This window comes from Coenobita brevimanus, chromosome 48, assembly GCF_032717465.1.
Source record: "Coenobita brevimanus isolate Jiangsu-jjx chromosome 48, ASM3271746v2, whole genome shotgun sequence".
NCBI classification, from domain to species: Eukaryota; Metazoa; Arthropoda; class Malacostraca; order Decapoda; family Coenobitidae; genus Coenobita; species Coenobita brevimanus.
The window spans coordinates 6893479-6921305 of NC_137001.1; the positions used below are offsets into that span (position 1 = coordinate 6893479).

Sequence of the window (27827 nt, forward strand, 5' to 3'; positions counted from 1 at the left end):
CCTTGAGTGAAGGTAAACTACCTGATATTTGGAAAAAAAACAAATATTGTCCCCTTATTCAAGAAAGGAAATAGACAAAATCCACTTAACTACCGACCAGTATCATTGACCAGTGTTGTAAGCAAGGTATTAGAAAAGCTTATAAGAAAAGCTTGGGTAAATCATCGAGAAGAGCACAGTATGATAGCAGAAAGACAGTTTGGTTTCAGAAAAGGAAAGTCATGTGTAACTAATCTGTTGAGCTACTATGACAGAGTAACAAACACAATACAGGAAAGAGAAGGATGGGTGTACAGTATCTCTTTAGATTTCAAGAAAGCTTTTGACACTAGAAATACTAAGAGGAAACTACTCATCATGGAAAGAAGTGACTAGTGGAGTACCACAGGGTTCAGTGCTGGCACCAATCATGTTTTTAGTGTATATAAATGATATAGACAGTAACACTGGAAATGAGAGCTATCTGAGTATGTTTGCAGATGATGCAAAAATACAAAGGAGAATTACTAACACAGACTCTTGTAAAGAGCTACAAGAAGAATTAAATAAACTTCATGAATTGAGTAATACATGGCAAATGGAATTCAATGTGGACAAGTGTCATGTAATCAAGTTTGGTAAAAGTGGAAAAAGACCTGATTGGGATTATAAGTTAGGAAATAAAACCCTATACACATCAGAAAGCGAGAAGGACCTAGGTGTGATTATCAATAACAGACTATCTCCGGATGGCCACATCAGCGAGAAGGTACGGAACATGTATACACTGCTTGCACATATGAGAATAGCATTCACATACATAAATGAAGACATGCTAAGAAGGATAATAACATCATTCATTAGACCAATCCTGGAATATGCATCAGTAGTCTGGAACCTCATCTCAAAAAACACATAGACAAGATTGAAAAAGTTCAAAGGGCCGCTACAAGATGGATACCAAGCTTAAGGGACCTAAGCTACGAAAAAAGACTAAATAAACTGAATCTACCAACACTACAGGAGAGAAGGAAAAGAGGTGACATGATAATGCTATATAAGTGCATATCAGGGAAGGAAAAAATAGACATAAATGATTACTTAACACATGGAGAAGCATCAGCAAGAGGACACTGCAAAAAACTGCATAAGAAGAGAGGTGATAAAGACGTAAGGAAATTCAGTTTCCCAAACAGAGCAATTGATCAATGGAATGCACTACCGAATGAAATAGTGTGTGCCAAAACAATTCACAAATTTAAGGATATGTACGATAAATATGGTGTAAGACACGGGACAGTACGAGCTTGACTCATTCCTGTAAAGATACAATTAGGTTAGGTAAGAACACACACACAAGGCACCAAGGAGACCAGACACACGCCGCCATCGCTCCATAAATGGCCAACTTGGCCAGTGGCATTACCTAAATTAGTATCTTTATATGTGCCAACCTCTTCAAAAAAAAAAAAAAAAAAAAAAAAAAAGAAGTTTTAAGCAGGACTTGTTCAGACAGAAAAGAAAACAAATTAGAGTAAGAATGTGGACAATCAGCTGATCGTTTATTTAGTCTACAACTGCCCCAGGGATTGTAAGTACCATATTTGCTTTTAGTACCAGAAAATAACAAAATACTTTAGTAAAGCAAATTTGGAAAAGAAAAGGGATAAAGGTAGAAAGTACGACGATGATTTCTACCAAGAACTGGTTGAAATGGAGACTCACAATAAACTGGTGGAACGAGTACACAGGCTAGAGATGGCTTTTCAAAATGAGATTGATGAAATTAAGAAACAGATGTACTTGCAAAAGCAAGAAATAGGAAAATTTGGAAGCAAAGTCAACAAGAAAGACACAACTATAGATGAGCTGACAGTAGAACTGGGTTCACTTAGGAGAAAAATGAGTGAAATGGCAAGTACAGTAGTCAACCACGAGAGTATTATGGAAGAGTTCAAAAATGATACAGAGACAATTAGACAAGTAAGCAGTCTGATAGACCAAAGCAGTGATATTGAGGAGAAGATAACACAGGTGAATGAAGCTGTGTAAAGCTACAAAAATGATGTGGAAATCACTTATGCTGAAATGGTGAAAGTAAAGAAAGACTTGGAAACAAGGGTGGAAGAAAAAAACATTAAAAAGGAAGTGAAAAGAATAATCCAAAACAATCCTAAGTTAGTCAGAGATTCAGTAGATATCAACTGGTATTGAAGAGGAAGAAGTAAAAAACAAGATCTCAAGAGACAAAAAGGAGATGGCAAATGTAATGAGCATATTGAAAGAAGTATCAGGAGAAATCTGTAGTAAAGACATAGAGAAACACAAAAGGTTAGGGAAATACGAGAGAAGCAAGTCAAGACCCCTTCCAGAGTGTAAACACCGTGGAGGAGATACTAAAAAATGCAAGGAATCTTATGGAAAAAGAGGAGTTCAAAAATGTATGGATAAAAAGATGCCTAACACAAGAGGAACTGGAATTCCTGAAAGAGAAGAGGGAGGAAGCAAAAACAAAAAATGAGGGAAGATCAGAAGAGGAGAAGAATACATTTTTTACAGAGTAATAGGATTGCAGGTACGAAAGTGGTATATACATAAACAGGAGGGAAATAAAAAGGAGGAAGGTAGAAGAACCACGTCATGACAAGTATATAAACAACATGATTAAGTTGATGTACTCAAATGTGGATGGAATGGTATCTAAATTATTAGAGATGAATGATTACAGAGAAAATGGACCACATATAATATGCCTAACTGAAACAAAATTAACACCAAGGCTATCAAATGACATCCTAAACTTAGAGGAATATAATATATTTAGAAGAGATAGGAACTAAAAAAAATGAGGAGGAATTATAATATTAACTAAGAAAAATCTAAAAGTAAAAGAAATAGAACTAGATATACCCTCACAAGGAGAACTGATTGCAGTAGAGATCGACACATCTGAAGGTTGCCATGGAGATAATACCACCGTCAGTCTGCGTTGCCATGGAGATAATTCCACCGTCAGTCTGCGTTGCCATGGAGATAATACCACCGTCAGTCTGCGTTGCCATGGAGATAATACCACCGTCAGTCTGCGTTGCCATGGAGATCATAGACTTTCCCGCCAACAGCAGAGACGTCCATGCCATAAACTCTTCGGGGGGGGGAGGTATAGTTTAAATAATTAAATTGTAGAGTCTAGAGTTATATACTTCTATTTAGCAGTTCTGTGTACAGTGTAACGGCAGGAAATCTAGCGATGTTATAGAGATACTTATAAAGGTTTGGCAATATTTTAATGCTGTATTTTTATGTATCATTATTATTTAGTATCTGAGATCCCAAACACTATCGATACTCCTAATACGCTCTTATAAAATGTTGTATTTTTACGTGTCATTAATATAGAGTATCTGAGATCCAAAACACTATCCTTACTCCCATTACGCCCAGATAGAAATCTAAAAAGCATTTGGTCATAAAATAATAAGTATAAGGAACATCATAAAAAATGATACTTTGGCCATTATTTAACCATGTCTGTATAAATCCCCCTGAAATGTCCAAATCCCTCACGCGGCCCTCTGTGTGGCAACCCCTGACGTAGAGCGAGAGCGAGCACACAGTATCCCGCTCATCCCCTCTCCTCGGTGGCCCATATAAAAATGACGATATTTCCACAAACGTAACATCCATGCTTGTTTCTTTGGTACAGGCGGGTGGGTACAAGTATATTACAACTCTGATATCAGTTATATATCATGTTTATGCCTGAACAAGTTTATATAAGGCAAAAATAATACCCTTACAATGGTGTCGTTACTCACTAATACCATCATCCCACGTCGGTCTTAAAAACAAACTCAGGTTTCTAGTTTGTGGTAAATTAAGGCGTCTTGTTCCCTTAGTATCCCGTAAAGTATTTAATTCTTACGTTACTGTGTTTAATACATGGCTATAGGTGATGTAAATCTTCATAAACTCGTCATCCCGTAATACACTGATCTGGGAACTATGCCAACCGCATCCACAAAGCATCCTAGGCATTTCTTACAATAAACACATTGATACAGCAGTGAAGTATCAGAAATACATTTGTCTTTTGTATTTTTCACTGTAATGCTTACTTAGTTCGATTGTAAAGTGTTTGGTAGCGTTATGAATGGAGATAAATTGTAGTCAATGAATCTTATATGGAACTTAGGCATAGGATAATGTACAACTATGGCCCGTGGGTGTTATGAGAGCTTTAGGGAGGTGTTCATAAAGGATCCTACAGTGTACACGATACACCAAACGCCTAAGTTATCTAGTATGACAGGTGGTTTGTTTTTCATATTTTATCACACTAATATTGACTGATTAAATTATAAAATGTTTATCAGTTGCCTGAGTGAAGATAAACGTTTATATAGGCAGTTATTGACACATTTTATGTTTAGAACAATTTATAAATACAGCACAGGTTTTGGCTGAACTAAATCAGCGGGTTTGCCTACTATGTTGCTAGTGTAAATAGATTTTCTGTTTTAATCACACTGCGTAACTACACAATAAAATGCCTCCTTTCTGCATATTGTCACCATCATAAAGAAACTGCCTAAGTCATTATTTCTACTTTTCGGGAAATCGAGAAAAAAATCTCATTTTCTTAAATATAAATGACTTGGGCAGAAACTTAAGGCGCATCTTATACCACTCACCCCTGGATCTGACAAAGACAACTATACCAATAGGTGCTCCACGTGATGAAGAATTGATTCTGCCAAAAATCCAGAAATCGCCGAAAAATGACTTAGGCAGTTTCATTATGAGGGTGACGATATATAATTAACAGTAACAACACAGAAATACACCAACGTCGATAAAATATTACCATTAAAACAGTAAGTTCCATTGCTTGGTGGTGTTGTGTTAAGACTGTCAGGTTTGAATACCAAGAACAGAAACAGAAGGTATAAGTTTACCTGAGCCTTTCCAATCACTTTACCTGGTATATTTTGTACAGTAAAACAGCCTGACGTCTGGCCTGTCTTGTCCTACCCTAACAAATGTTCTGTTCTCACACAGCATCAGTCTTGGCCTATCCTCTCCTATTTTCCCTTTCTGCACTACACCCTCCTTTCATCCACCACACTAACCACTTCGACCAACCATGCTTCGAACCTGCCAGTGCTCCAGCATTTTCATAAATACTTGGGTTTAATTTACTCAGCTGATGGTCCAGTTAATGTTGTTACATGGCATATGTTCACTTGGGTTCAGCCAGACAGCCGCATCAATGATAAATGCAGCTTAAACACACATTACCTGACTTGAAGGAAGCAGTTCAACCAAAACTTTGAACCTTTTCCAGCACAGACTGACACAAACAGTTCCCACATCAGCAACTGCATTACCCGTTGACCAGGTGTGGATTCTAGCACAAGGATAATAAGAAAATAAAGGAGATATACCATAGGGTACTTCTGGTATTAACACCATACAAACTATCACTTTATTACAAACTAGAAAGTAAAGCTGTTTATATTTGTCTTAAGAGTGTAACAGGGATAGTACGTTTCCTCCTTAAATTGGCAATACTGAAAGAATATTGTTTTTGGCATAAATAATGTTGTTCAGGTACACAGGCGATACATAAGTGATCCAGTGTTGTAATAACCATATACTGTACACACCTGCCTGTACCAAAAACACACAGCTGGGAGGTGAAGTTAGTGAAATATTGCCATTTTTATGCTGGTCACCGCGGAGTGAGGATGACAGAGACATCGCTCCTCTCTCTCTCTCTCTCTCTCTCGTTAGCCAGTAAGGATAGATGAAGTTGACGGGAAAGCAAATATCTCCATGGCAACGCAGACTCCCGGTCTTAATGCAATGAACACTTGAGAATTGCTAACACATCTTGCTTAGCGATTTACTCTGCATATTAGACCTAGTTAACCCGCGGCGTCTCGTCGATGTTGTTTAACGTCCACACGTTTTGTCACTGCCAATCCCATCGACGTACATAAACGCAAAAAAATTGCAAGGCCCCTAATTTGCACAATTTTCAATTTTCACGAGTCATTTTTGGTACGTATACACGTGACACCTTCCTCATCAAGATGCCAGGCAAGGACAATGCCTTACCCAGCATGACCTCCTCCCCCCCCTGCATTCCATTGTCTCAGCAATTCACCTGTTATCAGTGACCTGGCCAGTATAGCCATGTCATGCCGCGGTACGAAATTCAGGGTCAGAGTGATTCCCCAATCAGTGACAATGTGGAGGACAAACTTTACATAGCATTAGAGAAAGAAACAGTTAGAAATGATGATCAGGTAATGTGGCATAAAAAGGTCAGGTATTAGTGAGTGAAACAATGCTTATAATGCCTATATTACTGCTTGAAAACCAATATACTCTTGTACTACATATAAATTCGTACCAAGTAAATAAATAAATACCGTTTATGAGTGGTGTGAAATAGTTATCCTCCCACAGAATTCGTTTTCTTTGGTGCCAGCCTGATAGAAAACCCAGTAAGGTAAGGAGGTACTCCTACCTGTAATGAGTATTTTAAACCTCAGGTGAACTATTTCTCTATGAATTTTCGATTTTTCTCACCAAAAGCGAAGGTTTGAGCCAAAAAAAAATTTTTTCCTAAAATGGTCGGGATTGGGGGGAGTCAGTGGTGGAAAAGCAGTCGGGATGGGGCGGGTTAATGAGTTTGGAGGTGAGTGTATGAAACGAAGTCTGAAACTTCATACAGCAAAGATTAAAGTTACTGTCATTGAGTGAAATGAAGTCAGTCACTGCTATACTCATTCGACACTAACTTGGCCTAAAACTGCCATCACTCTAATATGAATGCTGAGTTGTAGCCAGAGATTAACACTAGAGGATGATGCCAGTCACGAATAAGTGCTATGGAGTGACTGAAGAGACACAGTATGATGCTAGTCACGAATAAGTGCTATAGAATGGCTGAAGAGAGACAGCATTGTTCCTCCGCCACTAAGTTGTGTGAAATAAATTACAAAAGGACGAAAATCTGACCTAAGTTACGGTGAACGAACCACAGTGACGATGACTGGTCAGGAAACAGAGCGTGAGTTTCTTCAAAAAGTTAGCTAGTTTACTGTAACTCTAGAAATCCTTTACTACGCTGGGTGGTAACCATACATAACTCCTGGTGGTTAGTGGGTTAGGGCACAGCATCTGGCTGGGGCTGCATGGGTTTATATCCAAGGCAAGGTTAGTGGGTTAGGGCACAGCAACTGGCTGGGCCTGCATGGGTTTACATCCAAGGCAAGGTTAGTGGGTTAGGGCACAGCAACTGGCTGGGGCTGCATGGGTTTATATCCAAGGCAAGGTTAGTGGGTTAGGACACGGCAACTGGCTGGGGCTGCAGGGGTTTACATCCAAGGCAAGGTTAGGGGTTATTGTGTTCTCAATGCCATTCAGGGGCCAGTGAGGTGGGTCAGCCTCGCCTTAAATGTCAGAATTGAGTAGACCAGCCCCCGGGCCCTATGTTCCTGATGGGGCAGCACTGCATGATGAACAGATGACATGGAGCAACAAGGACGCAGGTTTAGGTGATGAGGTATAAGAAAGAGTACAGCGGGGAAGGAAGCTGCCCCCATGACCTGAACACACTGACACGGAATGCAAATGTCTGTCTATCTATTGCCAGACGCCTTAATCCCGTAAGGGGTGGTCACAAACAAATCGCCTCCATGTCGCCCTGTCCCTCACCATTTCCCTTCCCTGCTCTCAGTTCACACCCCTCTCTCTCATGTTCCTCTCCATTCCATCCCTCCGTCTCATCCTTGACTTCCTCCTGCCTCTCTCCCCCTCCACCTTACTCACACTCTCCTCATCAGTCTCTCGCCCTCTATCCTCTCCATGTGTGTGAATGGAGAAGTAAATATGAAAAAATAAAAATAAAAAAATACATAATGACTACAGAGCTGGCCATTTGAACATATGGCAGTGAAACTTGGACTCTGCTGGAATGACAAGCCAACAGTGTGAGCATTGGACACGAGATATATGTGGAATTACATGTACAGACAGGCAGACATTATTATATGGTGTGTGTGTGTGTGTGTGTGTGTGTGTGTGTGTGTGTGAGCAGTGGACACGAGTTATATGTGGAATTACATATACAGTGAAGTGAGCATGGAAGTGAAAAAGTTACTACATGACAGTATTGTGATACCAACTATAACGTATGGAAGTGAAGCTTGGACGTTGTTGGAAGGACACAAGGCAAGAATGAGAGCAGTGGAAGTGAGTTATTTGAGAGGAGCCTGTGGAGTCACATGGAGAGACAGGCTGACAAATGAGAATATGAAGGAGCGTTGTGGTGTGGATGTGGATGTGATAAGAAGCGTTAAGAGGAATACACTGAGGTGGTTTGGCCATGTGGAGAGGATGCAGGGTGAAAGACTGACGAAGAGAGTGTATGTGAGTCTGACGAAGAGAGTGTATGTGAGTGAGGTGGAGGGGAGGAGAGGGAGGGGAAGGCCAAGGATGAGATGGAGGGATGGGGTGGAGAGGTATATGAGAGAGGGGGGTTTGAGTTGGGAGCAGAGCAGTGAAATGGCGGGGGACAGGACGACGTGGAGGCAATTTGTTTGTGGCTACCCCGAACGGGATTGAGGCGTCTGACAATAGATAGACAGATATGTACAGACAGGCAGATATTAGTATAAGGGAATAATGGAGTGTCGCAGTATTGGTGTGTGTGTGTTCTTACCTAATTATTCTTACCTAATTGTATCTTTACAGGAATGAGTCAAGCTCGTACTGTCCCGTGTCTTAAACCATATTTATCGTACATATCCTTAAATTTGTGAATTGTTTCGGCACACACTATTTCATTCGATAGTGCATTCCATTGATCAATTGCTCTGTTTGGGAAACTGAATTTCCTTTTTCTTTATCACCTCTCTTCTTATGCAGTTTTTTGCAGTGTCCTCTTGCTGATGCTTCTCCATTTGTTAAGTAATCACTTATGTCTATTTTCTCCTTTCCTGATATTCACTTATATAGCATTATCATGTCACCTCTTTTCCTTCTCTCCTGTAGTGTCGGTAGATTCAGTTTATTTAGTCTTTCTTCGTAGCTTAGGTCCCTTAAGCTTGGTATCCATCTTGTAGCGGCCCTTTGAACTTTTTCAATCTTGTCTATGTGCTTTTTGAGATGAGGACTCCAGACTACTGATGCATATTCCAGGGTTGGTCTAATGAATGATGTTATTATCCTTCTTAGCATGTCTTCATTTATGTATGTGAATGCTATTCTCATATTTGCAACCAGTGTATATATGTTCCGTACCTTCTCGCTGATGTGGTCAGCCGGAGATAGTCTGTTATTGATAAACACACCTAGGTCTTCCTCTCTTTCTGATGTGTATAGGGTTTTATTTCCTAACTTATAATCCCAATCTGGTCTTTTTCCACTTTTACCAAACTTGATTACATGACACTTGTCCACATTGAATTCCATTTGCCATGTACTACTCCATTCATGAAGTTTATTTAATTCTTCTTGTAGCTCTTTACAAGAGTCTGTGTTAGTAATTCTCATTTGTATTTTTGCATCATCTGCAAACATATTCAAATAGATCTCATTTCCAGTGTTACTGTTTATATCATTTATATACACTAAAAACATGATTGGTGCCAGCACTGAACCCTGTGGTACTCCATTAGTCACTTCTTTCCATGATGAGTAGTTTCCTCTTAGTACTGTCCTCATTTCTCTTTTTATGAGAAAGTCTTGTATCCAACAAAACAGTTTGCCTCGAATTCCTCCTTGATGGTACAGTTTCCATAAAAGTCTTTGGTGTGGTACTGTGTCAAAAGCTTTCTTGAAATCTAAATAGATACTGTCCACCCATCCTTCCCTTTCCTGTATTGTGTTTGTTACTCTGTCATAATAGCTCAACAGATTAGTAACACATGATTTTCCTTTTCTGAAACCAAACTGTCTTTCTGTTATCATACTGTGTTCTTCTAGATGACTTACCCAAGCTTTTCTTATAAGTTTTTCTAATACCTTGTTTACAACACTGGTCAGTGATATTGGTCGGTAGTTGAGTGGATTTTGTCTATTTCCCTTCTTGAATAAGGGGACAATATTTGCTTTTTTCCAAATATCAGGTAGTTTATCTTGACTCAAGGATTTCTTGAAAATTAAAAATAATGGTTTACTTAACTCCTTTGCACATTCTCGTAATACCCAACATGAAATTTCATCAGGACCACTTGCTTTTCCTCTGTCTAATCTACTTAACTCCTCCTGTATTACTTTTTCTGCTATTTGTATATCTAGTAGTATGTGTGGACATGCGTGTTCCACATAGTCCCTCTCAAAATTTTTTTCTTCTGTAAAAACTAATTGGAAATTCTTATTTAGTGCTTCACAAATATCTCTCTCTTGTGTATAAGTGATTCCCTCGTCCGTAATGGATTGTATTGTATCTTTTACTTTAGTTTTGCTTATGATATAGCTGTAAAACAGCTTTGGTTGATCACTACTTTTATTTATTATATCCTCCTCAAACTGTTTTTGGGCTTCCCTCCTTATTCTTGTATAGTCGTTTCTTGCCTGTTTGTAATTATTATATACCCTTTCACTATTGTGTCTTCTGTATCTATTCCACAACAAATCTCTTCTTTCTTTTGATTTTTTACATTCTGTATTGAACCATTTCTGTATTTTCTTATCTGCTTCTTTGTGCTGTGGGATGTACTTCTGGACTCCTATTTCAAAAAATTCACAAATTTTTTTATATACAGCATTGAAATCTTGTCCTCTAAGCTCATTTTCCCAATCAACTTCTAAGAAATACTTCTTTAGGTCTTGATAATTTCCCTTTTTATAGTTTAGGCTCTTTTTGTATCTATCATTGCTGTTTACTATGTCATATGCTATCCTGAAGTTATAATTTAGTACTGCATGATCGTTTTTGCCGAGTGGAGGGTGATATATTAAACTGTCAATATCATTTTCTTGCCTTGTAAATATTAGATCTAGCACTGAAGGTACATCAAGTCCTCTTTTTCTGGTGGTTTCCCTCACATGTTGCGTTAGGAAAAACTCTTGTACGAGATCCAGGAGCTTTTGCTCCCAACAGCTTTCTTGGCTATTTATATCTAGAGTATTCCAATTTATATTTGTATTGAAGTCCCCAGTTAGTATAATTCTTTCCGATTTCTCTTCCATTTTATGTAGCAATGATCTTACACTCTGAATTGTACTCTCTGCCAGGTCCTCATATTCGTCTCTTTCCCATGTGTTTGATCTGGGTGGCATGTACAAATTGGCTACAATTACTTTACCTTCAGATGTGTCGATCTCTACTGCAATCAGTTCTACTTGTGATGGTATATCTAGTTTTATTTCCTTGACTTTTAGATTTTTCTTAGTTAATATTATAATTCCTCCTCCTTTTTTTAAATATCTGTCTCTTCTCCATATATTGTATTCCTCTAAGTTTATTATGTCATTGGATATCCTTTGTATTAATTTTGTTTCAGTTAGGCATATTATTTGTGGTTCATTTTCTCTGACATAATCATTCATCTCTAGTAATTTAGATACCATTCCATCCACATTTGAGTACATCAACTTTATCATCTTGTTTATATACTTGTCATGACATGGTTCTACTACCTTCCTCCTTTTTCTTCCATCCTGTTTGTGTACCACTTTCGTACCTGCAATCCTATTACTTTGTAAAAAAAAAATGTATTCTTCTCCTCTTCTGATCTTCCCTCATTTTTTGTTTTTGCTTCCTCCCTTTTCTCTTTCAGTAATTCCAGTTCCTCTTGTGTTAGGCATCTTTTTATCCATACATTTTTGAACTCCTCTTTTTCCTTAAGATTCTTTGCATTTTTTAGTATCTCTTCCACAGTGTTTACACTCTGGAAAGTCACCTTTAGAGGTCTTGTCTTGCTTTTCTCGTATTTCCCTAACATTTTGTGTTCCTCTATGTCTTTACTACAGATTTCCTCTGATACTTCTTTCAGTAAGCTCATTACATTTGCCATCTCCTTTTTGTCTCTTGTGATCTTGTTTTTTACTTCTTCCTCTTCTATACCAGTGATTACTATTGATTTGTTTATCTCTACTGAATCTCTGACTAACTTTGGATTGTTTTGGATTATTCTTTTCACTTCCTTTTTAATGCTTTTTTCCTCCACCCTTGTTTCTAAGTCTTTCTTTACTTTCACCATTTCAGCATACGTGGTTTCTACATCATTTTTGTAGCTTTGCACAGCTTCATTCACTTGTGTTATCTTCTCCTCAATATCACTGCTTTGGTCAATAAGACTGCTAACTTGCCTAATTGTCTCCGTGTCATTTCTGAACTCTTCCATAACACTCTCGTGATTGACTAGTGTACTTCCCATTTCACTCATTTTCTTCCTAAGTGTACTCAATTCCACTGTTAGTTCACTGATGGTTGTGTCTTTCTTATTGGCCTCCCTTCCTAGTTTTTCTATTTCTTCCTTTTGCAAGTTCATCTGCTTCTTTATTTCATCAATTTCATTTTTGAAAGCCATTTCTAGTTTGTTTACACGTTCAACCAGTCTATTGTGAATCTCCACTTCAACCAGTTCTTGGTAGAAATCATCATTTTGCTTTTTTCCTTTATCCCTTTTCTTTTCCAAATTTGTTTTACTGAAGTATGTATCCATTTTGCAATATTTAAAGTGCAAAGCATGTACTTACAATCTCCGTGTTGTAGTCTAAACAAACCTCAGAGATGACTCAGCGTATTCTTTCGTCTTGGTTCTATTTCCAGTTTGTACAAGTCTTGTTTAAACTTTTTTTTTTTTCCTTTTAATAATGGACAATCATTTAGTATAACCTGGTACTGAGCTTGACTCATACAAAGATACTATTTAGGTAATGTCACTGGCCGTGATGATTTGGTACGGAGTGCCGGTGTCACACGTCCGCCTAGATTGAATCCCTGTGTGTGTGTGTGTGTGTGTGTGTGAGTGTGAGCAGTGGACATGAGTTATATGTGGAATTACATGTACAGACAGGCAGACATTATTATAAGGAAATAAAGGTGTGTGTGTGTGTGTGTGTGTGTGTGTGTGTGTGTGTGTGAGAGCAGTGGACACGAGTTATATGTGGAATTACATGTACAGACAGGCAGACATTATTATAAGGAAATAAAGGTGTGTGTGTGTGTGTGTGTGTGTGTGTGTGTGTGTGTGTTAGAAGTATCCTGAGATGATTGGGCTATGTGGAGAGAAGGGAAAATGACAGTATGTATGTGAGTGAGGTGGGGAGGGGGAGGCCAAGAATGAGATGGAGATCGAAGATGAAACAATGACTATGGCAGTGAAAGGTTTAGAACAGCCTGCCATGCTGAGTAAAATATCTAATACAGTCAGTTTGCTTTCACCTGACACAGATCCCTAACCCCTTATAGCTCAGTTGATGGCCAAATGTGGTTAGATAGCAGGGTGGATTTGACTGGTAACCAACGAGACTCATTCCTACTTCATTACTAAGGTTTATCATGCAATATTTAGCACGCTGGATGTGGATGTGATGGAAAGCGTTAGGAGAAATACACTGACGTGGTTTGGCCATGTGGAGAGGATGGAGAGTGAGAGACTGACGAGGAGAGTGTATGTGAGTGAGGTGGAGGTCAGGAGGGAGGGAGAGGGAGGCTGAGGATGAGATGGAAGGATGGAGTGTACAGGTATATAAAATCCTGGTTCTATCTGATATGCCAAAAACTTTCACCACATTCTGTAGCTTCACATAAACTTTTCCTTGTATTAAAACATCCTTGTGTTAAAACATCCTTGTATTAAAACTTCCTTGTATTAAAACATCCTTGTATTAAAACATCCTTGTATTAAAACATCTTTGTATTAAAACATCCTTGTATTAAAACATCCTTGTATTAAAACATCCTTGTATTAAAACATCCTTGTATTAAAACTTCCTTGTATTAAAACATCCTTGTATTAAAACATCCTTGTATTAAAACATCCTTGTATTAAAACATCCTTGTATTAAAACATCCTTGTATTAAAACATCCTTGTATTAAAACATCCTTGTATTAAAACATCCTTGTATTAAAACATCCTTGTATTAAAACATCCTTGTATTAAAACATCCTTGTATTAAAACATTCTTGTACTAAAACATCCTTGTATTAAAACATCCTTGTATTAAAACATCCTTGTATTAAAACATCCTTGTATTAAAACATCCTTGTATTAAAACATCCTTGTATTAAAACATCCTTGTATTAAAACATCCTTGTATTAAAACATCCTTGTATTAAAACATCCTTGTATTAAAACATCCTTGTATTAAAACATCCTTGTATTAAAACATCCTTGTATTAAAACATCCTTGTATTAAAACATCCTTGTATTAAAACATCCTTGTATTAAAACATCCTTGTATTAAAACACACACACAAACGGAAAAACAAAATGCTACACTTTTATACTGGCCAAACATGATACCAATCCGTTTGTAATTATTGCTTCATCATAGAAAGCTATCTATCAGTCTATCTATTGCTCTATCACACAAAGCTATCTATCAGTCTATCTATTGCTCTATCACACAAAGCTATCTATCAGTCTATCTATTGCTCTATCACACAAAGCTATCTATCAGTCTATCTATTGCTCTATCACACAAAGCTATCTATCAGTCTATCTATTGCTCTATCACACAAAGCTATCTATCAGTCTATCTATTGCTCTATCACACAAAGCTATCTATCAGTCTATCTATTGCTCTATCACACAAAGCTATCTATCAGTCTATCTATTGCTCTATCACACAAAGCTATCTATCAGTCTATCTATCTTTGCCAGACACATTCATCTGGGAAGGGGTGGCCACGAACAAAATCACCACCTCATCCTTGGTCTCCTTCCCCTATATCTCATGAACATTATATCTCACTCTGTCCTCTGCCATCACGCTGCCCTCCCTCATACCCACACCATCCAAATTCCTATACCTTTACCCCGTCCCTCCACCTCATCCTTGGTCTCCTCCTCCTATATCTCATCAACATACTCTCATTATATCTCATCAACATACTCTCATTATATCTCATCAACATACTTTCATTATATCTCATCAACATACTTTCATTATATCTCATCAACATACTTTCATTATATCTCATCAACATACTTTCATTATATCTCATCAACATACTCTCATTATATCTCATCAACATACTCTCATTATATCTCATCAACATACTCTCATTATATCTCATCAACATACTCTCATTATATCTACCCCGTCCCTCCACCTCATCCTTGGTCTCCTTCCCCTGTATCTCATCAACATACTTTCATTTACTCTGTTCATTTATCTTGTCCTAAAACTGTCACCTCTCCATCAGGAATGCCCGGTTGTAACAATAGATTACAACCAGATACACAGTCAGTCATCAGTAAGTGCTAAGAAAAGAATGTACAGCCATTTGCACCTAAAAATGCCCTATCTCCATCCTGAATGCCCGGTTGTACTAACTATAGAGCCCCACTAGAATATGATGCTAGTCACGAAGAAGTGCTACGAAAGGGATGTAGAGCCACAGCAGTCTTTCTCTGCCACTGAGCTACGTGAAATAAGCTACAAGATAACCAACACCTGGGCTAAGTTAAGGTGAAACAATGTCATGATGCTAGTCACGAAGAAGTGCTATGAGTGATGTACAGCCACAGCATTGTCTTTTTCTGCCAATCAGCTGTGTGAAATAAGCTGTACAACGACGACAATTTGGACCATGTTAAGGTGAAAGAACTATAGGATATGTGTGTGTGTGTGTGTGTGTGTGTGTGTGTGTGTGTGTGTGTGTATGTCTGTCTGTCTGTATGTATGTATGTATATTTGTATGTATACCGGTATATGTATAGTCAATGTGTTATTCTCTGCACAAGGCCAACCCATCTCAGTGTACTATGAACATAACAGTATTGGCACAGGAGACAAACTGATTGTATTGCTGCTGAACCATGTATGTATATATGTATGTATGTATGTATGCGTATGTATATATGTATGTGTATGTATGAATGTACAGTATGTTTATGTATGTGTGTATGTGTGTCTATGTATGTATGTATGTAGTCTATGTGCATATATATGTATGTTCTTACCTTACCTAATTGTTCTTACCTAATTGTATCTTTACAGGAATGAGTCAAGCTCGTACTGTCCCGTGTCTTAAACCATATTTATCGTACATATCCTTAAATTTGTGAATTGTTTTGGCACACACTATTTCATTCGGTAGTGCATTCCATTGATCAATTGCTCTGTTTGGGAAACTGAATTTCCTTTTTCTTTATCACCTCTCTTCTTATGCAGTTTTTTGCAGTGTCCTCTTGCTGATGCTTCTCCATTTGTTAAGTAATCACTTATGTCTATTTTCTCCTTTCCTGATATTCACTTATATAGCATTATCATGTCACCTCTTTTCCTTCTCTCCTGTAGTGTCGGTAGATTCAGTTTATTTAGTCTTTCTTCGTAGCTTAGGTCCCTTAAGCTTGTTATCCATCTTGTAGCGGCCCTTTGAACTTTTTCAATCTTGTCTATATGCTTTTTGAGATGAGGACTCCAGACTATTGATGCATCTTCCAGGGTTGGTCTAATGAATGATGTTATTATCCTTCTTAGCATGTCTTCATTTATGTATGTGAATGCTATTCTCATTTTTGTAAGCAGTGTATACATGTTCCGTACCTTCTCGCTGATGTGATCAGCCGGAGATAGTCTGTTATTGATAATCACACCTAGGTCTTTCTCTCTTTCTGATGTGTATAGGGTTTTATTTCCTAACTTATAATCCCAATCAAGTCTTTTTCCACTTTTACCAAACTTGATTACATGACACTTGTCCACATTGAATTCCATTTGCCATGTACTACTCCATTCATGAAGTTTATTTAATTCTTCTTGTAGCTCTTTACAAGAGTCTGTGTTAGTAATTCTCCTTTGTATTTTTGCATCATCTGCAAACATATTCAGATAGCTCTCATTTCCAGTGTTACTGTTTATATCATTTATATACACTAAAAACATGATTGGTGCCAGCACTGAACCCTGTGGTACTCCACTAGTCACTTCTTTCCATGATGAGTAGTTTCATCTTAGTACTGTCCTCATTTCTCTTTTTATGAGAAAGTCTTGCATCCAACAAAACAGTTTGCCTCGAATTCCTCCTTAATTGATGGTACAGTTTCCATAAAAGTCTTTGGTGTGGTACTGTGTCAAAAGCTTTCTTGAAATCTAAATAGATACTGTCCACCCATCCTTCCCTTTCCTGTATTGTGTTTGTTACTCTGTCATAGTAGCTCAACAGATTAGTAACACATGATTTTCCTTTTCTGAAACCAAACTGTCTTTCTGTTATCATACTGTGTTCTTCTCGATGATTTACCCAAGCTTTTCTTATAAGTTTTTCTAATACCTTGCTTACAACACTGGTCAGTGATACTGGTCGGTAGTTGAGTGGATTTTGTCTATTTCCTTTCTTGAATAAGGGGACTATATTTGCTTTTTTCCAATTATCAGGTAGTTTCCCTTGACTCAAGGATTTCTTGAAAATTAAAAATAATGGTTTACTTAACTCCTTTGCACATTCTCGTAACACCCAACAGGAAATTTCATCAGGACCACTTGCTTTTCCTCTGTCTAATCTACTTAACTCCTCCTGTATTACTTTTTCTGCTATTTGTATATCTGGTAGGATGTGTAGACGTGCGTGTTCCACATAGTCCCTCTCAAAATTTTTTTCTTCTGTAAAAACTAATTGGAAATTCTTATTTAGTGCTTCACAAATATCTTTCTCTTGTGTATAAGTGATTCCCTCGTCCGTAATGGATTGTATTATATCTTTTACTTTGGTTTTGCTTCTGATATAGCTGTAAAACAGCTTTGGTTGATCACTACTTTTATTTATTATATCCTCCTCAAACTGTTTTTGGGCTTCCCTCCTTATTCTTGTATAGTCGTTTCTTGCCTGTTTGTAACTATTATATGCCCTTTCACTATTGTGTCTTCTGTATCTATTCCACAACAAATCTCTTCTTTCTTTTGATTTTTTACATTCTGTATTGAACCATTTCTGTATTTTCTTATCTGCTTCTTTGTGCTGTGGGATGTACTTGTGTGTATTTACCTATTTGTAGTATTTACCTATTTGTAGTATACAGGAATTGAGCAATGCTCGTGTTGTCCTGTCTCCATATCCACATTTATCAAGTCTACCTTTCCACACATGAATGTTTTTCTCATGCACCGCCTCTTTGTCTGAGTCGTTCTAAATATTTAAGAATAGACCTAATTGTGATATACACGGAATGTACTATGCTCGTGGGTTTCCGTCGCTGTTTCTCAATAAGTCGAATTTAACTTTAAACTCGTTTAAGTTTTTAGACTGGACGATCTCTTTGTCCAGGCTATTCCATAAGTCTATACTTCTGTAAGGAAAGCTATATTTCTTGATATCCTTCAAGCAGCTTGACTTTTTCAATTTCATTCCATGTCCTCTTGTTGCTCTCTTATCCCATACAAACAGATCTTCTTTGTCAATTTTATCTACTCCCACCATGGTCCTGAACACCGCAATCATGTCTCCCCTCTTTCTCCTTTCCTCTAACGAAGGCAAATCCAGTTTTTCCAGCCTCTCTCTGTATGACAGGTCTGTCAGACTGGGGACCATCTTGGTTGCCGTTCTTTGTATTCTCTCAATCTTGTTTATATCTTTCTTTTTGTGTGGGGACCACACTACCGCTGCATATTCTAACCTGGGGCGGATCATGGCCACTATCAATTTTTTCATCATTTCCTCATCCATATAATGAAATGCTACTCTTATGTTAGTCAAGAGCTTATAAGTCTCTCCAACTATCTTGTTAATGTGCTTTTCTGGTGACAAACTATCTTGGACCAGCACTCCCAAATCTTTCTCTTCTCTCCTTTTTGTGATTAATTCATTACCCAAAAAATAATTCAGTGATGGTCTCCTGGTACTTTTACCCATTTCCAATATTTTACATTTCTTTACATTAAATTTCATTTCCCACGTCCGGCTCCAATTGTGTATCCTATCCAAATCCTCCTGCAGTATTTTACAATCCTCCTCAACCTCTATCTTGTGTGTGTGTGTGTGTGTGTGTGTGTGTGTGTGTGTGCATGTGTTAGAAGTATCCTGAGATGATTGGGCTATGTGGAGAGAAGGGAAAATGACAGCATGTATGTGAGTGAGGTGGGGGAGGGGGAGGCCAAGAATGAGATGGAGATCGAAGATGAAACAATGACTATGGCAGTGAAAGGTTTAGAACAGCCTGCCATGCTGAGTAAAATATCTAATACAGTCAGTTTGCTTTCACCTGACACAGATCCCTAACCCCTTATAGCTCAGTTGATGGCCAAATGTGGTTAGATAGCAGGGTGGATTTGACTGGTAACCAAGGAGACTCATTCCTACTTCATTACTAAGGTTTATCATGCAATATTTAGCACGCTGGATGTGGATGTGATAGAAAGCGTTAGGAGAAATACACTGAGGTGGTTTGGCCATGTGGAGAGGATGCAGAACGAGAGACTAACAAGGAGAGTGTATGTGAGCGTGTATGTGGAGGAGGGGAGAAGGAGGAGTAGGCTGAGGATGAGATGGAAGGACGGAGTGGAGAGGTATATGAGAGAGGGAGGTGTGAGCTTGAGGCAGGGCAGTGAAATGGCGTTGGACAGGGCGACATGGAGGCGATTTGCTTGTGACCACCCCTTCCGGGATTAAGGAGTCTTTTTTTTTTTTATGCGAGGAAGAAGGAACCAAAGGCCATGAGCCCGCAGTAACAGTTCCCTCCAAGAGAAAAACAAAATACAATAGAGAGCCAAATTCAAGATCCGATCATTTTGAGATGCCTGGACACACTGCGTTTGAAAGACTGGAGATCATAGGCAGGAGGAAATACAGACAGAGGGAGACAGTTCCAGAGCTGACCTGTTGCATGAATGAAAGACTGGGAGTAACGGTTAACTCTTGCATTAGAGAGTTGGACAGAAAAAGGATGAGAGTTTGCTGCCAGACGGGTGCTACGCGCCCGTCGGTGAGGTGGAGGAATGCAAGCAGACAGTTCAGAGGAGCAGTGACCATTAAAGTAACGATAGAAAAGAGATAAAGATGCAACAGTGCGGCGAAGAGACAGAGGTTGAAGGGAGTCAGTAAGAGGAGGAGAGTTAATGAGACGAAAAGCCTTTGACTCCACCCTATTGAGAAGAGCTGTATGTGGGGAGCCTCCCCACACATGAGAGTTGTACTCCACACAGGGGCGGATAAAACCCCTGTATAGAGTCAACAACTGTGCAGGGGTAAAGAAAGAGCGGAGTCGGCTTAGCACACCCAATCTCCTGGAAGCAGATTTTACAAGAGATGTAATATGATCTTTCCAAGATAAGTCCCGAGTAAATGAAACCCCAAGCATGTTCAAGGATGATGCAGGATTAATCTGAATATTATTAAACATTAGTGGGTATACCTGTGGAAGATTTTGTCGGGTTGATAGGTGTAAGAACTGAGTCTTAGAAGCATTAAAGACAACAAGATTATTTTTACCCCAGTCAGAGATATGAGCCAAGTCAGACATTAGGTGTGCCATAGCCTCATCCCTTGTTTCTTGAAGTAACTGTTGAGATGGGCGTTGCGGGAACCGAATGGAAAGGTGAAGGGTGGAGTCATCAGCGTATGAGTGGATAGGGTTAGATGTACAGCTTAGAAGATCATTGATGAATAAAAGGAAGAGAGTTGGAGATAGGACAGAGCCCTGAGGAACACCACTGTTGATAGATCTAGGAGAAGAACGATGGCCGTCTACGACAGCAGCTATAGAACGACCAGAAAGGAAGCTAGCGATGAAGGTACAGATAGAAGGATAGAAACCGTAGGAGGGCAGTTTGGAAATTAAAGATTTATGCCAGACTCGATCGAAAGCCTTTGAGATGTCAAGTGCAATGGCAAAGCTTTCGCCAAAGTCCCGAAAGGAGGATGACCAGGAGTCTGAAAGGTAGGTGAGAAGATCGCCAGTGGAGCGTCCCTGACGGAACCCATACTGACGATCGGAAAGAAGGTTGTGATAGGAAAGATGCCTTAAAATTTTTTTATTAAGAATTGACTCGAAAACTTTTGAAATACAGGACGTTAAAGCAATTGGACGATAGTTGGAGGGTTGGGAGTGGTCACCCTTCTTTGGGACTGGCTGAATGAGAGCAAACTTCCAGCAAGAAGGAAAGGTACAAGTTGACAGACAAAGACGAAAGAGTTTGCCTAGGCAGGGTGTTAGCACAGAAGCACAGTTTTTGAGAACAACAGGAGGGACCCCATCAGGCCCATATGCCTTGTTAGTACTGAGGCCAGTAATGGCAGAAAATACATCAACTGAAGAAATTTTAATGTCAGCCATGAGGAAGTCAGAAGGGGGAAGTGATGGAGGAACAGCACCGGAATCGTCTAAGGTGGAATTGGAGGAGAAAGTCTGTGCGAAGAGATCTGCTTTATCAGTAGAAGAAATAGCTACAGAACCATCAGAGTAGAAAAGAGGAGGGAAGGATGATGAGGTAAAGTTGTTAGAAAGATTTTTGGCAAGGTGCCAGAAGGAGCGGGAAGAATTCGAGTTGGAGAGTTGAGAGCATTTAGTATGGATGAAATTATTTTTAGTAGAGCGAAGAACAGACTTAGCACGATTCCGGGCAGAAACGTAAAGATTATGTGATTCAGGGGTGGGTTGGCTCCGGTACCTTTTGTAGGCCTTCTCCTTGTTTGCGGACAGCATTAGAACGAGCGTGATTAAACCAAGGCTTTCTTGCGTTAGTCAAAGGATATGAGAAAGGAATGTATGCTTCCATGCCCGAGAGAATATATATAGTCTGGCAATATATGGATACATATACATACTGTTGAAGGTGTGGAAGTGACACAGTTCCATCAGATGAACACAAACCAACTATAGTACAAAGAACAGAGTATAATAATAACGCATCTGGAATTGGACTCTGTTAGTTTGTTTGTACTTTTTCTGGGAGGGAACAATATTGCGGGATTCATTCTGGCCTTTGGTTCCTTCTTCCTTGTATTAAAACTCTTCATCATCACCACCATCATCATCATTATTATCATCATCACACATTATCATCATCATCATGACCATCATTATCATTATCATCATAACCATCATCATCATCACCATTATTATCATTAACATTATCATCATCATCATCATCATCATCATCATCATCATCCGGATCTCCTTTCCCACCTCAGGGCAGGGTGAGGAGTAGCAACGTCCAGACAGCCCAGGTTTGCCCAGTCCAGTGGGCCATGCTTCCATTCGCTCATCATTCAAGCCCACGGAATCCTGGCTCTATTGGATACGCCAAAAACTTTCACCACATTCTGTTGCTTCACATAAACTTCTCCTTGTATTAAAACTCTTCCATCCATCCACCCATCCATCATCTAATCCTATGTTGCCCCATGAGGAGTGTAGTAACCCGAGGATAAGCAAGATGGTCCTGACAAGTGACCAGCCTCACTCATCCCTGAGTGACATTACGTGAGCAGTAAACCCCAACCATCCGTTGGATATAAACCTACACAGGCTTAATCCGATTGGAGCGTCGTAATTATCTACTAAACCACCAGGCACCATAATTTAGTTACATGGTTACCACCCGGCGTAGTAAATGGTTTCCTGGTGTACAGGAAACCATTTGGCTGGTCACTCAGTGTAGTTACCCTTAGGCAGAAGGAAGAGGAAAGAGTGAAGGAAAGAAAGAGAGAAGAGGGAATGTAAAGTCAACCACAGGCAGATGGAAGAGGAAAGAATGAAGAAAAGAAAGACAGAAGAGGAAGGAAAGAAAAGAGGAAGGGACAGACGCCCAAACCAGCACTACATCGAGTGAGTGGATGGTGAGCGCCCCACTCTTCCCCGTATTAAAACTCTTCCTTGTATTATTTAGAACTCTTTCTTGTATTAAAACACACAACAAACGAAAAAATAATGCTACACTTTTATACTGGTCAGACATGATACCAATCCGTTTACAATTATTGCTCTATCACACAAAGCTATCTATCAGTCTATCTATTGCTCTATCACACAAAGCTATCTATCAGTCTATCTATTGCTTTATCACACAAAGCTATCTATCAGTCTATCTATTGCTCTATCACACAAAGCTATCTATCAGTCTATCTATTGCTCTATCACACAAAGCTATCTATCAGTCTATCTATTGCTCTATCACACAAAGCTATCTATCAGTCTATCTATTGCTCTATCACACAAAGCTATCTATCAGTCTATCTATTGCTCTATCACACAAAGCTATCTATCAGTCTATCTATTGCTCTATCACACAAAGCTATCTATCAGTCTATCTATTGCTCTATCACACAAAGCTATCTATCAGTCTATCTATTGCTCTATCACACAAAGCTATCTATCAGTCTATCTATTGCTCTATCACACAAAGCTATCTATCAGTCTATCTATTGCTCTATCACACAAAGCTATCTATCAGTCTATCTATTGCTCTATCACACAAAGCTATCTATCAGTCTATCTATTGCTCTATCACACAAAGCTATCTATCAGTCTATCTATTGCTCTATCACACAAAGCTATCTATCAGTCTATCTATTGCTCTATCACACAAAGCTATCTATCAGTCTATCTATCTCTGTCAGACACATTCATCTGGGAAGGGGTGGCCACGAACAAAATCATCATGCCACTCTGTCCTCTGCCATCACGCTGCCCTCCCCCTTACTCACGCCATCCATACTCCTATACCTCCACCCCGTCCCTCCACCACATCCTTGGTCTCCTTCCCCTGTATCTCATCAACATACTCTCATTGTATCTCATCAACATACTTTCATTATATCTCATCAACATACTCTCATTATAACACCAACATACTTTCATTATATCTCATCAACATACTCTCATTGTATCACATCAACATACTCTCATATCTCATCAACATACTTTCATTATATCTCATCAACATACTCTCATTGTATCTCATCAACATACTTTCATTATATCTCATCAACATACTCTCATTATAACATCAACATCCTCTTATTATATCTACCCCGTCCCTCCACCACATCCTTGGTCTCCTTCCCCTGTATTTCATGGACATACTCTCATTTACTCTATTCATTTATCTTGTCCTAAAACTGTCACCTCTCCATCAGGAATGCCCAGGTGTAATAACTTATAGTTCCCCACTACAGTATGATGCTAGTCACGAAGAAGTGCTACGAAGGGGATGTAGAGCCACAGCAGTCTTTCTCTGTCACTGAGCTACGTGAAATAAGCTACAAGATAACTAAAATGCTCGCCGTGCTCGCCGCCGGACCTCCAACCTCACCACCCCCCCACCCCATCACCGGGCTGCCACCGTACCACCACCCCAGGAGGACACAACGGTGGGGTTAGTGACCCCAATCAAGAAGGTCACCAGGACACTACGGTCCTGGGCCCTTGTTCCCCGCAACTGCCCCAACACCAGGTGACCAGGGAAAGGCAACTACCTTGCGGGCGGAACAACCGTCATCAGAAAAGGGGTGGGACTGAACTAGCTCCGGTCCCAAGTAACACCGTATTGACGGCAATTGTTACACCCTCTAGGGCAGGAGGCCCAAGGGCAGGAGGCCCAAGGCTACGGCCTAATAAAGAGTACGAGGGTAAGGCGACCCAAGGCTCCGGCCTTAGTACACCCCAGAGAGAGAGTTGCCCCAGTGCATCCCTCTCCTGCTGTTCTCTCCTACAGGAGCAACACCGCGCCGACGGTTTCTATACGTGGCAGGGAAGGAGCGGCCTTGTACGCCCTTCAGTTGCTTCTGTTTAGAAAGATCAGCTCCCGGCTACGGCCAGAGTACGTACCAGGGTAATGAGCCCCTGCTATCGTACGTGTAGCTTTTCCCTACTACGGGAGCAACACCGCGCCAATGGTCTCTATACGTGACGGGGAAGGAACGGCCTAGTACGCCCTTCAGTTGCTCTCTGTAAGACAGGTAGGCATCCGGCTCCGGCTGTGGCATGTACCAGGGTAGAGAAGCCCCTGAAGGTAGCCTCAGTACGTACTGGAGAGAGTGTGGCCTCTGTGCCCCTCACTCCGGCTTGTCCTCTACTACGGAAGCAACACCGCGCCGACGGTCTCTATATGTGGCAGGGAAGGAGCGGCCTTGTACGCCCTTCAGTTGCTCCTTGTACGCCCGGTAAGCTCACGGCCACAGCCAACGTACGTACCAGGGTAAGGCGACCCAAGGCTCTGGCCTCAGGACGTACCAGAGAGGACACGAGTGACGTGAGTCCTTCTCCAGCCTCTTAACTCTGTGGGAGCCCTTCATCACCACCCGGGAATATAGCCCCGGAGGTGACACTAGAGTGGTGGCAAGGCCCGATATCGGACCTAACTCCCATGCCTGGGAGATCCTTGTTCCTGCCCGAGTCCTGAAGGAGAAGCTGCCGCAGCCCAGCCCTGTCGGCGCCTCTCCCCCTAGGCGCCCGCAGTCCCAGGACACCCAGGCCAGACCCACCGGCTCCCGACAAAGGTGATCCCGGCTCCCTCATTCCACGGAGCCAGAGACGACAGGCCCAACTACTCAGGCTGTTCGGCCCCAGTCCCAAGGGCCACCTCTCAGGTAGAGGCCCCCAGACAGGAGGGCCTTCCTGCACCACACCGACGAGGCCCCAACTCAAGGGCCACCTCTCAGATCGAGGCCTCCAGACGGGAGGGCCTCCCTGCACCCCACCGACGAGTGTGACCCGGGCAGTGACTCCCCTGCAGGTAATCCCTTGCCCTCTGCAGACCGGGTCCCCCTAGGACTCTACCCTCACGCCCTTGTCACGGAGTGAACATTACCCAGAAGATACAGGTAAATAGTGACTCCCCTTGTGTCGAGAACAAATCGGGGAAAAAGAACAGTGAACAGTGACTAAGTGAAGAACAGTGCAGTTACCAATAGTGCAGAAGAACTCAGTGTCGGCAGGACAGAGAATGAACCTTAGAGTAATTATCCAAGTCCCCCCAATAAAAGAACTTTCTGTGAACGCATAAGGCTAGGGTGCGCGGGTCGGTCAAAAGCCTGAGTGTGAGTGTCACCGTGACCAGGTGACTGTGTCAAGTGTCGCTATCTGCACCCTATCTTATTTATAGTAATATTTCCCCTTCAGACTCCCAATCTTGTTTATTCCCTTTGTGATCAGTACAGTGTATATCCTGCCTAAAAGTGACACATAGACAATACCATATATAATTCAAGATATCCCTGTATGAGCATTGTAATGTGTACTGAGTGTAACTATATTTTGTGGTGCTGAATGTTAACTCTGTGTCCCTGTTCCCCTGTACCTCAAATATCACTCTGTGTTGTATTGTAACGGTTAGAATTAAGGTAATAGATGTGTTAAAGTGTACTACCTGGTTTTTATGTCCTGTTCCTTTGTTGGTGCTTTACTTCCAGTCTATAAAGAGGACCCCGCTTCAGTCGCTAGTGTTTTTAGGACGAGAAGTCGCCTTATAAACACCAGGATAACACTGGTGGCAAGCGGTGGTTCTGGATCCGAGTAAAAGCACGGAGGAACGATAAAAGGAAACTTGCACAATGGCAGCCAAACCGCACATCCAATTGCCGAGATTCAACCCGGACCAATGTGACATTGAAATATATTTAGATATGGTCAAACCCCTCCTAGACATAGGGTTCGACTCGGACAGAGAAAAAATTGCAGTCACATTGCCTAACCTGGGAAAAATAATTGCCACTGTCGCACCAAAAATCGTCCCAGAACTGACATGGGACCAATTCTCACAAATCGTGAGACAGGCTTTCACGCCATCAATAGGCAGAGTTGTCGCCCTCTCTCAACTCAACGCCCACACCTACGACGGTAACCTAGACGACACATTCGTCCAGGCTCGGCGCCTCATCAGCGCCGCTTATCCTGAGGCAGCTATAAATGCCCAAGATATACACACATTTAATGCCCTGCTGAGGATTCTCCCTAGCACAGTCAGGGAGCACTTCTCGATCTATGATCCCTCAGGGGACATAGACCAGGACCTGCAACTCGTCAGACGTCTCCTCGCTGCCCATCCCATACCACAACCACTCCACGCGGTGACAAGATTCCCGACAAACCACAACCCTCCACCCAAACCTAAGCCGCCACCTCACCAGCCATCTACAGAGCCGACTCCTACTGTGCCCAGGGCTTACCCACAGAAAAAACGCCCCAACCCCAAGGAACAAGGCAACCTGATTACCATTAATCCTTGGGAGTTCATGGCCTGCAGTCGAACCTGCCCACTGCATGACATAAGAGAACAGCTCAAGGCAAGCAGGCGCAGAAACTTTCACCAGGGGCGCAAGAAAGTTTCCTCCTTGGACGACGACGCCCCGGAAGACGATGCACCGCCAATACTCTACCCGGGACTGGACGACAACGAACACGACGACCACCCACAACCTCAGCAGATGGATTTTTAGGCCCGCCCCCGCACCTCCCCATGGTGGCGGGGGCCACCTCACACAGCTACAGACCTCCAGTCTACAACAAGTTTTGGCTGAACGGGGTCAAGGCACGATTGCTGGTAGATACGGGAGCAGCCAGATCGTGCCTCTACTCCCACTTCTACTCCCGCCACACCTCTGTTTTCGGCCCCCTTCTCCCCACTTCAGCCAACCTCGTCGACGTGGGGGATGGCCCCCTGCCTATCCGTGGGGAAACACGGGCCCTTCAAACCAACACTCACCAACGAGGAT

At 40.9% G+C, this 27827-nt stretch overlaps 1 protein-coding gene across 1 annotated transcript in view; it reads left to right on the forward strand.

Annotated features, from left to right (window-relative positions):
• LOC145399279 (uncharacterized) overlaps positions 1–27551 on the forward strand; it is a 94359-nt gene extending 66808 nt beyond the window's left edge. The window contains exon 4 of the mRNA XM_080271954.1: positions 27359–27551. Coding sequence (XP_080128080.1) covers positions 27359–27551 — 193 coding nt within the window. The remainder of the gene's footprint in view (positions 1–27358) is intronic.
• Positions 27552–27827: the final 276 nt, after the last annotated feature.